This window comes from Ahaetulla prasina, chromosome 10, assembly GCF_028640845.1.
Source record: "Ahaetulla prasina isolate Xishuangbanna chromosome 10, ASM2864084v1, whole genome shotgun sequence".
NCBI lineage: Eukaryota > Metazoa > Chordata > Lepidosauria > Squamata > Colubridae > Ahaetulla > Ahaetulla prasina.
The window spans coordinates 11397314-11411649 of NC_080548.1; the positions used below are offsets into that span (position 1 = coordinate 11397314).

At 43.4% G+C, this 14336-nt stretch overlaps 1 protein-coding gene across 1 annotated transcript in view; it reads right to left on the bottom strand.

Annotated features, from left to right (window-relative positions):
* Window positions 1-14336, bottom strand: part of TFAP2E (transcription factor AP-2 epsilon) — a 99706-nt gene that overhangs the window by 5127 nt on the left and 80243 nt on the right. The window contains exons 4-5 of the mRNA XM_058195335.1: window positions 11948-12176; window positions 10510-10628 (exon numbers count right to left, since the gene is read on the bottom strand). Coding sequence (XP_058051318.1) covers window positions 10510-10628; window positions 11948-12176 — 348 coding nt within the window. The remainder of the gene's footprint in view (window positions 1-10509; window positions 10629-11947; window positions 12177-14336) is intronic.

A 14336-nucleotide genomic window follows, 5' to 3' on the forward strand; every position in this document is an offset into this window, starting at 1 on the left:
TCTTGCCACAGTTGTTAAGTGAATCACTGCAGCTTTTAAGTTAGTAACATGGTTGTTAAATGAATCTGGCTTTCTCTTTGACTTTGTTCATCAGAAGGTTGCAAAAGGTGATCACATGACCCCAGGACGCTGCAACGGTCATGACCTGAGTTTAACTCATAGAATCATCTATTACAATGTCCTTCCTGTCAAAGACTACTTCAGCTTCAATTGCAACAATACACGAGCACACAATAGATTTAAGCTTAATGTGAACCGCTCCAATCTTGATTGCAAAAAATATGACTTCTGTAACAGAGTTGTTAATGCCTGGAATGCACTACCTGACTCTGTGGTCTCTTCCCAAAATCCCCAAAGCTTCAACCAAAAAGTATCTACCATTGACCTCACCCCATTCCTAAGAGGTCTGTAAGGGGCGTGTGGAGACCAGAAACGGGCCTTCCCAAACATCTGGTAGACCCATTTTTCACCCTCCCCGAGCCTCCGCGCACTCCCTGCATTTATCTGCATCCAAAACGGACTGAGTGGGGACTCCTGGGAGGGGTAGGGTGGGAGGCAGAGGTGGGTTTCAGCAGGTTCTGACCTGTTCTGGAGAACCGGTAGCAGAAATTTTGAGTAGTTCGGAAAACTGGTAGTAAAAATTCTGACTGGCCCCGCCCCCATCTATTCTCTGCCTCCCGAGTCCCAGCTGATCAGGAGGAAATGGGGATTTTGCAGAAACTTCCTCTAGAGTGGGGTCGGAATGGAGATTTTACAGTATCCTTCCCCTGGAGTGGGGTGGGAATGGAGATTTTACAGTATCCTTCCCCTGCCATGCCCATCAAGCCATGCCACGCCCAAAGAACCGGTAGTAAAAAAAATTGAAACCCACCACTGGTGAGCGTGGCCAGCCAGGAGAGGGATTTGGGGGTTCTCTGAACTGCACAGAATCTTAGCTAGAGGTTCTCCTTAACCCCTGCGAACCCCCAGCAGCCCACCCCTGGTTATAAGGCAAGGACTACCTGTTACCATTTTCTGCATTTGAACCAATGAACTGATTAGATCGACTGTACAGCATCAGCATCTCAGTCAAGGCTTCGTAAACTGCCACTACGGCATCTCACTGTCTCACCCGGCCCAGTGAGATCCAGAGGGGTTGGAGACTGGCCCATAATCAGCGTCTGCACTAAAAGGAACTCTTGTCATAATAACAGGAGGCATGTCAAGATGTCATGACAAGTCTTGCCTGTTATGTCACAAGGCAAGCACAAAAGGAGCGGGGAATTTACAACACAACTGACACTTTGTCATTCCCTCCCCTTCTGTACGTGTCCATCTGGCCAGAGCAACTGGGAGCTGCAGTGACCCAACCCACTCAGTCCCAAAAAAGCCAACCAAGGTTTATACTAAGTGTAAAATTTGTACCTTATGACTATCATTAAGTGTTGTAAGTGTTGTACATTGATGAAGGTATATTTTCTTTTATGTACACTGAGAGCATATGCACCAAGACAAATTCCTTGTGGGTCCAATCACACTTGGCCAATAAAAAATTCTATTCTATTCTACTAACTCAGCCAATACAGCTGCTGCGGCTTTAACCAACATGGTTAAATGTAGAAGACACCAACATTAGTTAGTCTGGATGAATATTGTTGTTGTTGTTTTTTAAAAAAACTTTTTTAAACTGGTTTTTTGGCGGTTGTGTTTGAATTATGTTGGCTGTTTAGCTTTGTGTTTTAATTGTGGGTGCTGCCCAAAGTCCCAGGCATGAGATAAGCAGTTATATAAATTATTATGTATTTATTTATTATTAGAGTTCTGTGCTGCCCATCTTGCCAAAGCAACTGCAGGTGGCTAGATAAATAAATTTAATTAAATTAAATTAGAGAACCAGATAAATCATTAAACAAATATGATGCTACTGGTACAAGATTCCGTGTCAATTTTATTGCCATAGACTAACATAGCTTTCTGATCGCCATCTTGGATAAAATGTGCTGCATAAACATAGCCCATCATTCTAAAAAAGCAGAGCAAATTGTCAAGAGTTGATGGGGTGCATCTCTTCAAATTATGTCCCTTGGGGGGGGGAGGAGCAAGATAAATAGGGCCACCAGCACAGAGGCATCAGGATGTAGAGTTGGGGAAAAACAGGAAGGGAATACAAAGAAAGAAGGAAGATTGCACTGCTATTGTTAGGATTGGAAAAGGGGAATTTGGTTTTAACTTTCCACTGACTTTCAGTGCCATTATTGCTGTTGCAGTATTAAAACAAAAGACAATACAGTAATGGCACTGAAACTTTTTATGCTATTATTTTTACGGTATTGATAATTTATTTCATTATTTTTGTTTAGTATTTTATTATCCTATGTGTATATTATTTTATTAATCATTTGTTTTTTTACTTTATATATTTAAATTTTACTTTGTTTTATGGTGGTATTATTTTATTATACTTGCATGTTATTATTTATTAATATTTTATTTCATTATGTTGCATTATTTTGTTTTTATTTGGCTATTTGTATTCTACAAAGGAAAAATGTATAGGGCGATGCTATACATTTGTAATTCGTGACAGTTGTAAAGCAGCTTTACAATTTTACCTTTTTTTTTTTTTGTGGTGGTTGTTACATGAATCGCTCTGATTGTTAAGCAAACCGAAGGTGACCATTGGAACTTCAAATATGCCTTGTAAGAACCTTCCAGATAGGTCTGCTGGAACCTTGAATAGTCACTAACAACTGGTTGTAAGTTGAGGAATACATGATGTGTGATTGTGTAGGTATATGTATATAGTATGTGTGTGTAGGTATTTGTGTGTGGGTGTTGTATTTCTCCCTCACATTTCCTTCAATTGATCCAGGTGGTATACAGTATAGATCGGTGGTTCTCAGCCTGTGATCTGCAGACTGCTGGGTGGCCACAATGTCATTATAGAGAGTCCGTGAAGATTTGAAAAAAAATGTTATGATTTAAATATTGAGTTAGGTCTTGAGGGTCTGTGGCCAGAAAAGGTATTTAAAAAAGGTCCATGGTGAAGAAAAGATTGAGAACCACTGGCATGGAGTATTCCCACTTCCATTTTATCCTTAGAACAGCCTTGTGAGGTAGGCTGGACTGAGTGAATGATGTCTCCAAGGGGGCTTTTCTTGTGTGGTTGGACTTGAACTGATCTCTCCAGACCTCTGGCCACCCTCTTATATCGGCTGCCTTTCTTACAAGATTGATAGGCATCAGGCCTGTATAACCATGAGAGCTAGCACCTTGTAGGATTTGTGCCCTGACCTAATAGCCGATTCTGCTCAGAAGGACTAGCGAGAGGCCCAGATCTCCCACCGAGAAGCCAGCAAGTAGGTTAACACATTATAGGATGGATGGCTTAACCCGAAGCACAGCAGGGGGAGGGAAGATGAATTAACTCTGTCTGCTTAACCTGAGTTTGGGAGCTGGGTGTGATCGATTGCCCATCCATTCCGATTACTTCCACAGCAATGCCTGAAGCTGGATCAATTTCACCAATGCAGGGGCATTTCCACAGAATGATGGATCCCCCTCCTGAGTGCAGTTGCCCCAAGGAAATCCGGGGCTTCTGAGCAAAGACTATGTAGACAAGCCGAGTCTCCCTCCCACACCCCACCCTGCGCATAACAGCAGTAGCAGATGTCATCCCCTACCCTAAGCCAGTACTGGGGCCCATGCACAAATCCTGCGATAAATGCTCTGCAGAAAATGTCCTATGCCAGCGATGGCTAACCTTTTTTGGATCAAGTGTCGAAAGCACCCAGGGCCCCCGTGCATGTGCCCCACCACCACGTGTGCACACATGCCCCCCGCACGTGCCCCACCCACCCTCATGTGCATGTGGCCCACACACACATGCCCCCCCGCATGCACAAAGACCCTCACATGGGACCCTCCCGCACGCCTCCCACACATGCACGGCAGAGACCCAATGACCAGCTGGCCAGTGGGAGGCGTGTGCACATGTGCGGCAGAGCTGAACTGGGGCAATGGCGTGCCCACAGAGAGGGAACTGGGTGCCACCTCTAACACGCGTGCCCTAGGTTCACCATCATGGTCCTATGCCTTTTTTCCTACTGGATTGCAAAAACTTCATCTGAAAAAAGATTTTGGGGAAAATCTTCCTGGATGGCCTGGGAGGATCTTGCCCTCCCCAAAAGATGAGATGGCCAAGGGTCCTGTGGGAATGTTCAGTGTTTCATTCCACAATTGTCTCTGAGTATCAAATGATAAATTAAACTTGCAGATTCATCAGATCTGTGAATTCGGGACAGCCTTGGGTGTTGTGGTCTGCCAGCAACCTGCGGAGCTGGCAGCAGAGTTGGACAATGATGAGGCTGAGGAAGAACATGGGCCACTCCTGGAGTCTGGGAAGGCCCGGATGAGGGCTCTGCGTCGGAGGCAGAGATGGGGCCAGGGCCATCTGGGAGTGATGTGCCTCCAGAGGCTGATAGTAGTGAGGCAGAGGAACATGAGGAGCCTGTTCCCAATGCACGCATGAGAAAAGCTGCCAGAAGGCAAGAGCAGCTAAAACAGAGGACGACTTGGGAGTAGGGCCAATATATGATTGACCCCTCCTATAAGGCTTAAAAGACCAGCAATGGCATTTGGGCTCTTTGTCGGAAAACAATGTTGATAGCCTTGCTCCTTGTCTTGCTGCATTTATTTCTTGTCGGTGTCTTCTGCTTTTGAACTTTTGCCAAGAAAAGCCTTTGGCAGTTTGCCTAGTTAGACCAAGGTTGGTGATAAGACTGAAGAATTGTGTTATGAAGAATTTGTTTTGATTTAGTTTGGACAACGCTGAGAATGAGTTAATTCTCAGCTCTTCTAATAAAGTCTGTTTGTTTTTGAACTGATTACGTCTACTACTACCTACTTGGGCCTGAGTCACAACATTGAGTCCATCCCATCTCTCAGTGCAGGAATCCAAATTGCAACCATCTCTCCAGCTTTCCTTCGGACCCTTATGACAAGCAGAGCTTCTTGAGGCATTTAAATAGATTTCATCTGTTTTAATAGTTTGTAAGTCCCTCCTCTATTCTTCTTTATTTATTGATTTATAGACTTTGGGGGGGAGGGATTTGTTAACACTTTGTAGGAATGCAAACAGGGCAGGCTGCGTTTCCCAAAAGAATGCCATTCCATGAACATAAGATTTGGCGGGGCTTCAAATCTAGCAAAGCCTGTCTGAAAAGCAAAACAAACAAAAGTCGATGGAGATTCTCAATCATCTAGGTCAGGGGTGGGCAATTAATTTTTATCATTAATTTTTATTTTATGATTGGCCTCACGCGGGCCGGACAGGGACGTACAAAGGGCCGGATGTGGCCCGCGGGCCTTAATTTGCCCAGGTCTGATCTAGGTCATGGTTGTCCCAAAAGTGCTTTGTTTTTCAAGTGGAAAGAGGACTTTTTTTTTTCCCCCTGAAGACATTTCACTTCTCATCCAAGAAACTTCTTTTGGGGTGGGGGGAGACAAAAGAAACAAAAGGAAACAAGAGGAAATGCTGGGCTAAAGCAGGAGTCCCTGGTTTGCATGCTGGGATATTTATGCAGCAATGCAAAATTATGATCTCATTTGAAAAGACCTAGAAAGGCTGGGACAGTAAATAGGAGACGTTTATGTTGCCCGCCCATCCCCTCTGATCTGTAAGTGCTAACTAGGGGTGAAAATCCTCCAGCCCGCCCACCCTAAATGCACTTTCCTGGAGTTCATTTATCCTGAAGAGCCCTGCAAATGGAGGGCTGTTGGTTAAGAATTCTTCAAAGGAAGGGTTGGACTTTGTGAGGTAGGACTTATTGTCCTTGGGCAAACAAGCTATCATCTGTCATTTATACTGACCCCCCTGATCAGCAGTCAATGACAGCTCCCAGCTGTCTGGGCTGAGCCCAAAATGCTTGTTTCCCTGCCCTCCTCCTGCTCTTCCTCTTCCTCCTCCTCTTCTTCTCATGGAAATAAACCATTCAGGAGCATCCAGTCCCAAAGCTGCCTTCAAGGACAACCTCAGCCTTCCACAACACCCCCGTTTCATCCGCTGCCAACAAAGCAAAGGGGCTTCCTTCTGTTCTTCTCCAGCAGCTGCCTTTCCGTCACAATAGACCGCAGAACTGAGACCGTCCCAAGCGCGAGGATGGCCTTTCTTACACATTGTGGCGTTTCACATCTAAGTAGTCAGTCCAGGTGACAAACTCCTCTGATGGGAGTTGTGACAAGGGGAGAAATCCTGCAGCCTTTTCTTCCCTCTCACCGGTTCTCGCTCAATCTGGTCAAAGGCCATTGGCTTTCCAAAAAGAAAACACATTGATTTTTTTTTTTAATTTGCATTTATATCCCGCCCTTCTCCGAAGACTCAGGGCGGCTTACACTATGTCAAGCAATAGTCTTCATCCTATTTGTATATTATATACAAAGTCAACTTATTGCCCCCAACAATCTGGGTCCTCATTTTACCTACCTTATAAAGGATGGAAGGCTGAGTCAACCTTGGGCCTGGTGGGACTTGAACCTGCAGTAATTGCAAGCAGCTGCTGTTAATAACAGACTGCATTAGTCTGTTGAGACACCAGAGGCCCTGATGAATTGTCCAGGGATGGAAGCAGCACGATGCTCTAGTATGGACAGGCAGTTCTCCACTTACAAACAGTTCATTTAGTGACCATTGAAAGTTACAAAGGCACTGAAAAAAAAACTGACGTATGTCCATTTTTCACACTTACGACAATTGCAGCATCCCCTTGGTCACATAATCAAAATTCAGATGCTTGGCAACTGGCTCATGTTTATGATGGTTGCCATGTCCCAGAGTCACGTGATCCCCCTTGGCGACTTTCTGACAAGCAAAGTCAATGAGGGGGAGCCAGGTTCACTTAGCAACCCCGTTGCTACTTTATCAGTGGCAGAGATTCACTTAGCAACTGTGGCAAGAAAGGTCGTAAACTAGGGCAAAGCTCACTTAGCAACTTAAATTTTGGGCTCAATGGTGAACGTAAGTCATGGGCTACCTATATTTCATGAGAAATATCACTTTCACTGCATCATCCTCTATATGTATTGTATGTACTATATTATATGTATATTATATATTATATAATATATTATAATATATATATATATATATATATAATATATATAATATAATATAATCTATTATATTATATATATATAATAATGTATATTATATGTATATTGTATGTACATATACTCTATATGTATTGCATGTACTGTATGACTGTAACTTTGTTGCTGGTAATCCTTGATCTATTGATTGTTCCTGATTGCTTATTTGTACCCTATGATTATCATTAAGTGTTGTATCATTAAGTGTTAAATTGTACCCTATGACCATCATTTGTGTTGTAAGTGTTGTACCTTGATGAAGGTATCTTTTCTTTTATGTACACTGAGAGCATAAGCACCAAGAAAAATTCCTTGTGTGTCCAATCACACTTGGCCAATAAAAATTCTATTCTATTCTATTCTATACCAGTGATGGCTAACCTTTTCCAGACCAAGTGCCCAAAACGAGCACGCACGCGTGTGAATGCGCACATACCTGAACCCCCAAAATGCAATGTGCGCATGGCCCCATGGCCCCCCGCACATGTATGCTGGCATCCCCACACACACCCTCCCTGCGCATATGCATGCAGCAGCACCCCCGCATGGGTCCCAATCCCTGCACAAGCATGAGTTGAAGTCCTCCAGGCTTAAAGTTACCAAGGTTGGAGACCCCTGCTCTAGAGATCTTCTGGATCTTTGCTTTCCCTGTCAACCCTGTATCTATTTATTTTTATTTTATTTTATTTATTTATTTTGTTGAGTACATATTAGATTTTATATATATAAGTATAAGCATGAATTGAATACATAAAGTGAATACAATTAAAGGGAACATTAGGACAGGGACGGTAGGTGCGCTGGTGCTCTTATGCGCGCTCCCTACAGACCTTTTAGGAATGGGGTGAGGTCAACAGTAGACAGTCTTAGATTAAAGATTTTGGGATTTTGGGATGAGACTACAGAGTCTGGTAGTGCATTCCAGGCATTAACAACTTTGTTACTGAAGTCATATTTTCTGCAATCGAGTTTGGAGCAATTCACTTTAAGTTTGAATCTATTGTGTGCTCGTGTATTGTTGTGGTTGAAGCTGAAGTAGTCATTGACAGGTAGGACATTGTAGCAGATGATTTTATGAGCTATGCTCAGGTCATACCGAAGGCGGCATAGTTCTAAATTTTCTAAACCCAGAATTTCAAGTCTGGTGGCATAAGGTATTTTGTTGTGAGCAGAGGAGTGGAGGACTGTTTTTGTGAAATATTTCTGGACGTGCTCAATTGTATTGATGTCCAATATGCAGTGTGGGTTCCAGACAGATGAGCTTTTCAAGAATTGGTCTAGCAAATATTTTATATGCTCTGGTTAGTAGTATAATATTACTGGAGAAGAAGCTATGCAAGATTAGGTTTACAACTCTTATTGCCTTTTTGGCAATGTTGTTACAGTGGGCTCTGGCACTTAGATCATTTGATATTATTATTCCAAGGTCCTTGACAAAGTGAGGGTATCCTCCACATGCTTTGGACTGTAATGCTCACAGTTGATTGTCGGTGCCCCTGCAGCCCGAGGCTAATGGGAATGAAAGTCCAAAACTTCTGGAGACCACCAAATTGCCTGTCCCTGTGATTAATGATTTTGGGTTAAGCTGTGTGAAGGACTCTGCTCCATATCAACACTGCTAATTGCATCCATCTCTGAAAACTTGTCTCTGTAGTATGTTGCGTTCTTAGGGGACGGTGTTATATGTGCTCTTCACGGGTGGTACCCGGGTTATGGGTGCCACCAAAGAAAACTTCTAGAGTTGGCTGCAGTGATAGGGCAGCAAAATAGTGATTGCTTTTGGGTGAGTGTTTGCATTGCACGCATGTTTTATTGGGGGGAAATTATGCAAATTCTGCCTCATGGATTGCACAGTTTTACTGTTATCTCCTCACAAAGCTCAGTAGAAATCATGCCTCCATTTCATCAATGTTGGGCTGCCAGATTGTGGAAAATAAACCACTAGCAGGCGGTAGGCTATAGATGGCTCACTCTTGCTTTGGTGATGGCTTACTTAACCCCAATAAATAAGCATCAGAATTAAACTGAAATAGTCTCCTTTTGAATCCTCTATCCAGGGTTGTCAGGGGTGAAATGCTCCTGGTTCAGACCAGTTGAGGAGAGCCGGTAGCGGAGATTGGGGCTGGTTCGGAGAACCGATAGCAATCGCTGGCTGGCCACGCCCCTGAACCAGTCTGCGGCCCGCAGCCCTGCCATGCTTCCCTGCCTTCCACGTGGCCTTCCCGGCATCCCCATAGCCAGCTTCCAAAGGCAGGCAAGCAGAAGGCCACGTGGAAGACGGGAAAGCATGGCAGGGCTGCAGGGAAGGGAGCTAGCAGCCTACTCCCTTCCCTGCAGCCCTCCCATGCTTGCCTGCCTTCCACGTGGCCTTCCCAGCAGTCCCCCATGCCCGCTTGCCTTCCTCCTCGCATCCAGCCCACGCTGAAGAATGCACTGCTTCTGGGCCGGGCCACCCACCCTCGGGTCCCTTAAGGGCAGGGTGTGCTCTTCCACTGCTGCCGCCATCGGCACCATGACTGCACAGGAAAACTCCCCAGAGCAGCGCAGTTCCGGGATGGCGGGAGAGCCCAGGGAAGCTCTGCCTCCACCACTGCCGCTGCTGCCAGGAACATCCGTGCAGGAAAACTTCCTGGGAAGAGCTCTGTCTATGTGCCCAAACCAGGTATGTGTGTGTGTGTGTGTGTGAGAGAGAGAGAGAGAGAGAAAGAGAGAAAGAGGAAGAGAGGAAGAGAAAGAAAGAGGAAGGGAGAGAGAACAAGAGAGAGAGAGAAAGAAAGAAAGAAAGAAAGAAAGAAAGAAAGAAAGAAAGAAAGACGTATGACCCCAATTGTGCCCCACATGTTGGCTGCTAAGCAAGAGCGCTGTTAAGTGAGTTTCACTACATTTCACAAGTTGGCCACACCCACCTGGTCACATGACCACCAAGCCACGCCCACCAAGCCACGCCCACAGAACAGGTAGCAAAAAAAATTAGATTTCATCTCTGAATACAGTCCAAAAAGTGAAGATGGCAGCTGAAAGGGTGCAATTGAAATTCTGCCTTGACACACTAACAAGCAAGCAGAGCTTCCATCGCAACCACTATCTTGACTTTTGCGGTCCTATATTTCAGATAACCTCATTTCTGTCTTTTTTATTGATCAATATTATTTTGCTCCTAAAGTTTTTTTTTTTAATTTTGTGTTTTAATTTTAATTCTTTCTGTGAACCCCTTGAAAAAGTGAGTCAAAGTGACGCAGGGCTGAAGGCCCTCCATCAACCAATCCATCAGCCAGGGTGTCAGAGAAATCTTTCAAGATGGGTTTTAATGTTAAATAAGGACGTTTTAAATCCCTACACAACCCCAAAAGAACACCTTGTCAGGCCAAACACAAATAATCTTACCTTCCACCAGGGACGTTAACAAGGTGACGTTTGCTGCTTTGCGCCTTCCAGCGGGTAGATTTAACCCTATCTTCTCCAACCTTTCTCTTAAACATCTTCCACCATTTTTAGATTTTGCCCTAAAACAGGGAAGCAGAAGAATGAAAACAATCTGAATGGGATTTAAAAACAAACAAACAAACCAAGGAACCAAATCACCCTTAATTTCCCAAATCTGTTCTTCAACAATTCTAGGAAAAGCCAAAAGACTGTTTGTAAATTTTGCAATTAAATTATGGTAAGGGTTCATGGTTTGGTAACAACTTCTTATATACATCAAAATTAATATCAAAAACACATACAGATGGTCTTTGTTTAAGTGCTCACTTAGCAGCCATTCAAATTATACCGGACCACCCCCAGAGCTACTTACAAATCAGCTGTGGACTTCTAATGACTGCACTCCCCACCCCCCAACCTGTGGTCATGTGATCACTTTTTTGACACTTGGCAATCAGCTTCCATATACATCAGTTTGCAATATGCCATGGTCATGTGACTGCAATTTTTGGTGTTTTCTGGTGTTTACTTCCAGTTTCTAGCAAAAAAATGCCCACTGAGTCATTAAATGACAGTGGAGTTCACTTAATGACCATGGTGTTTGCTTAATGACCAATGCAAAAAAGGTTGTAAAATCAGGCACGGTCATGTGGTGACTCACTGACAGACGCCATAACTTATCACTGTAATTTCAGGTTCAATTACAGTTGTAAGGTGGTATTCAGCAGGTTCTGACCAGTTCTGGAGAACCGGTGGTGGGAATTTTGAGTAGTTTGGAGAACCGGTAAATACCACCTCTGTCTGGCCCTGCCCCATCTATTCCCTGCCTCCCAAGTCCCAGCTGATCAGGAGGGAATGGGGATTTTGCAGTAATCTTCTCCTGGAGTGGGGTGGGAATGGAGATTTTACAGTATCCTTCCCCTGCCACACCCATCAAGCCACGCCCACAGAACCGTTAGTAAAAAAAAATTGAATCCCACCACTGGTGTAAGTCTAGGTCTTAGGACTACCTATATACTGTATGTAAACATATGTAAACCTGGGGGCAATTTGTTCTGGGTAAGATTCTACCAAGATACTTTGGCTGACCAGCTGCTTATTTATTTTTTTAATTACTTATTTATTCAGTTTATATGGTGCCCATCGCAAATTCACGACTGTAAAAAAAGACCTTTCAATCAGAGTTTATAAGTCTATAAGTTTATAATTTTATTTATAAATTTATAATTTATTTATCATTTTATAGTCTATAAGGGTGCATAAGAGCACAAACGTGCCTACCGTTCCTGTCCTACTGTTGCCTTCATGCTTATACTTATGTATGGTGTTATGACAAATAAAATAAATACAAATTAAAATTAAAAAATAAATAAAACAAATGAATGTTGTGCATTCCTACCGCCGAAGGACACCACCAAGGAGTGAAGCGTTGAGGCATTCTGGGGGCGAGAGCCTCCTCTGAACTTCACCGACTGTCACTTTGTACTTGGAGGTGGAGCTGAGGAGGGACAATCGTCCAGGAACAGAGCAGAAGACTTCGTTTGGATTGGTCACCCCTCCTATCAAGGTGTCCTTGTTCATGGTCAGGGAAGAGATGGTGGTCCCATTGGCCTTCGAAGGGATGGGCACTGGAAGAGCAGAAAAAATGAAGGATGAAGGAGTGACAGCTATAATGAAGCATGGGTTCATTTAGGATTAAGCCATAATAACACAGCCATGGAATAAGACTCCTAAACAGGGCACCAGATCAGGCCAGGTTCAATATGGAGAACAGTCCTTCAGCAAAATCATTCCAATTCATCAACATTTTTGTCAGTAGTGGAGACATAAAGTCCTTAAGATGTCCAAAGTCTCACCTTTGTTCTTATGAATGTTTAATGTTGAAAAAAGAATGTGAGAAAGACCAGTGTTAACTAGTAAGAGCAAAGACAAAGACTAAACACTGAATACCTTTTCAGCATAAAATAAACTTCTAAAAAAGTTCAAAACTGGAAAAGGAGACACGTTTGGCAGAGAAGTCATGTCTAATATAAGATCATTGCCTCTAAAAACAAATTTTATTGGTTTTACAGCAGAACGAGTAGATTTTTTTTGAAGTTCCAATATTATTGGAATAGATTCCAATAATATTTATCAATCCCAATTAACTCAATTGTTATTTGCCAATTTCTGAGACGTGAGACAATATTAGATCTCCGGTTGTGGATGGATTGCCATTCTCATGAGCCTATCATTGTCTTGTCTGGTTGGGGTTCCCAACCAGGTGTATCCACAGGTGTGACCCTTGTGGCTACCATCTTGACTTTTTTGAATGTGGCCTGTGGACATCCCTGGAGCTGAAGGAGATTGACAACCTAGAACAATCTTCAATTAATAGTATTTCTCATCTTCAACCTACATAGATGGACGTGCCACTGGTGCAGAAATGCACCATTCCTATGTTCTGGTGGCTTGTATCGGAGTTAAATTACATGGTATAATTCACATCAAGGTAGGATTTGGGGACAAAAGTCCAGGGTGTCTAAGAAAAATGATCTGGTGCAGAGGAGGGCAACTATGGCTCCTTTATGACCTATGGACTTCAACTCCCAGAATTCCTGAGCCAACATGGGGTTGAAGTCCATCAGTCGTAAAGGGGCCCTAGTTGCCCACCTTGATCTGCAGGGTCTTCCAGTTTGGCAGGTCACTTTGTTACTATTCATAAGAAAGTAAAACAATATACAGCTAATCCTCAACTCGCAATCACAACTGCTTTCCAAACTTATGACATTAAGCAATGCAGTCATTTTATGAGTTGTGCCTGATTTTATGACTGTTTTACCATGGCTCTTTAGAAAGTCACCACAATCACTAAGTGAATCCAGCTCCCACTCCCCCAACTTTGTTTGTTGGAGACCAGACACAAAATCTGCAAAGCCCACAAGTGGCTTTTTTTAGCACTGTCTAACTTTGAATGGTTGCTAAATATTTGGTTGTAAATAACTGGTTGTAAGTTGAAGACGACCTGTATATTACTGTACACTGAATGGGAGTCTCATAAAACAAACTGAGAACGTGAAATTTCTTAACCGTGTAGGGCAGGGGTCTACAAACTTGGCTCTTTTAAGACTTGTGGACTTCAACTCCCAGAGAAAGCTGGCTGAGGAACTCTGGGAGTTGAAGTCCACAAGTCTTAAAAGAGCCAAGTTTGCAGACCCCTGGTGTAGGGTGTGTATGTAGGGAGGTGAAGCTGCTTATCCTTACTTTGTGGGGTGAATGAAATAACAATGGCAGCTACTGAGTGGACAAGTAGGGGAGAAAGACCTGAGACATATCGGTCTGAACCGAAAGGAAGAGAATAGCAATTAGATTGCTCGACATCCACACCTGCCATGGCACTACAGGCTATGAACTCAATTCACTCAAATTGCCAAGCTAACTCCTGAATATGAATGGGTTAATCTGAAGAGATCTCGTTTGGACTACAAGAACTCAACCATCCCCATCGGCATCTGACGTAGAACTCAGACAAGAGAAGCTCAGGATCAAATTTGCACACTTTGGGCCACTGTTTTTCACCCCAGTGTATCTCAGGGGGCTTTTATGGGGTGAAATGATGGGCAGCCTGCATAAGCTTCTTTGGAAGGAAAAATACAACATACGCACAATAAATAAATAACTCCAAGGAATTCTTATTATTTAGTTCCTGGCCAAAACTTTCTTAAAACCACCAAAGAACCATCAAAGAAACACCGAAAACACTCCCACCAACACTAGTATATAAAAATAAGAGCAAATCCCACTCCCTT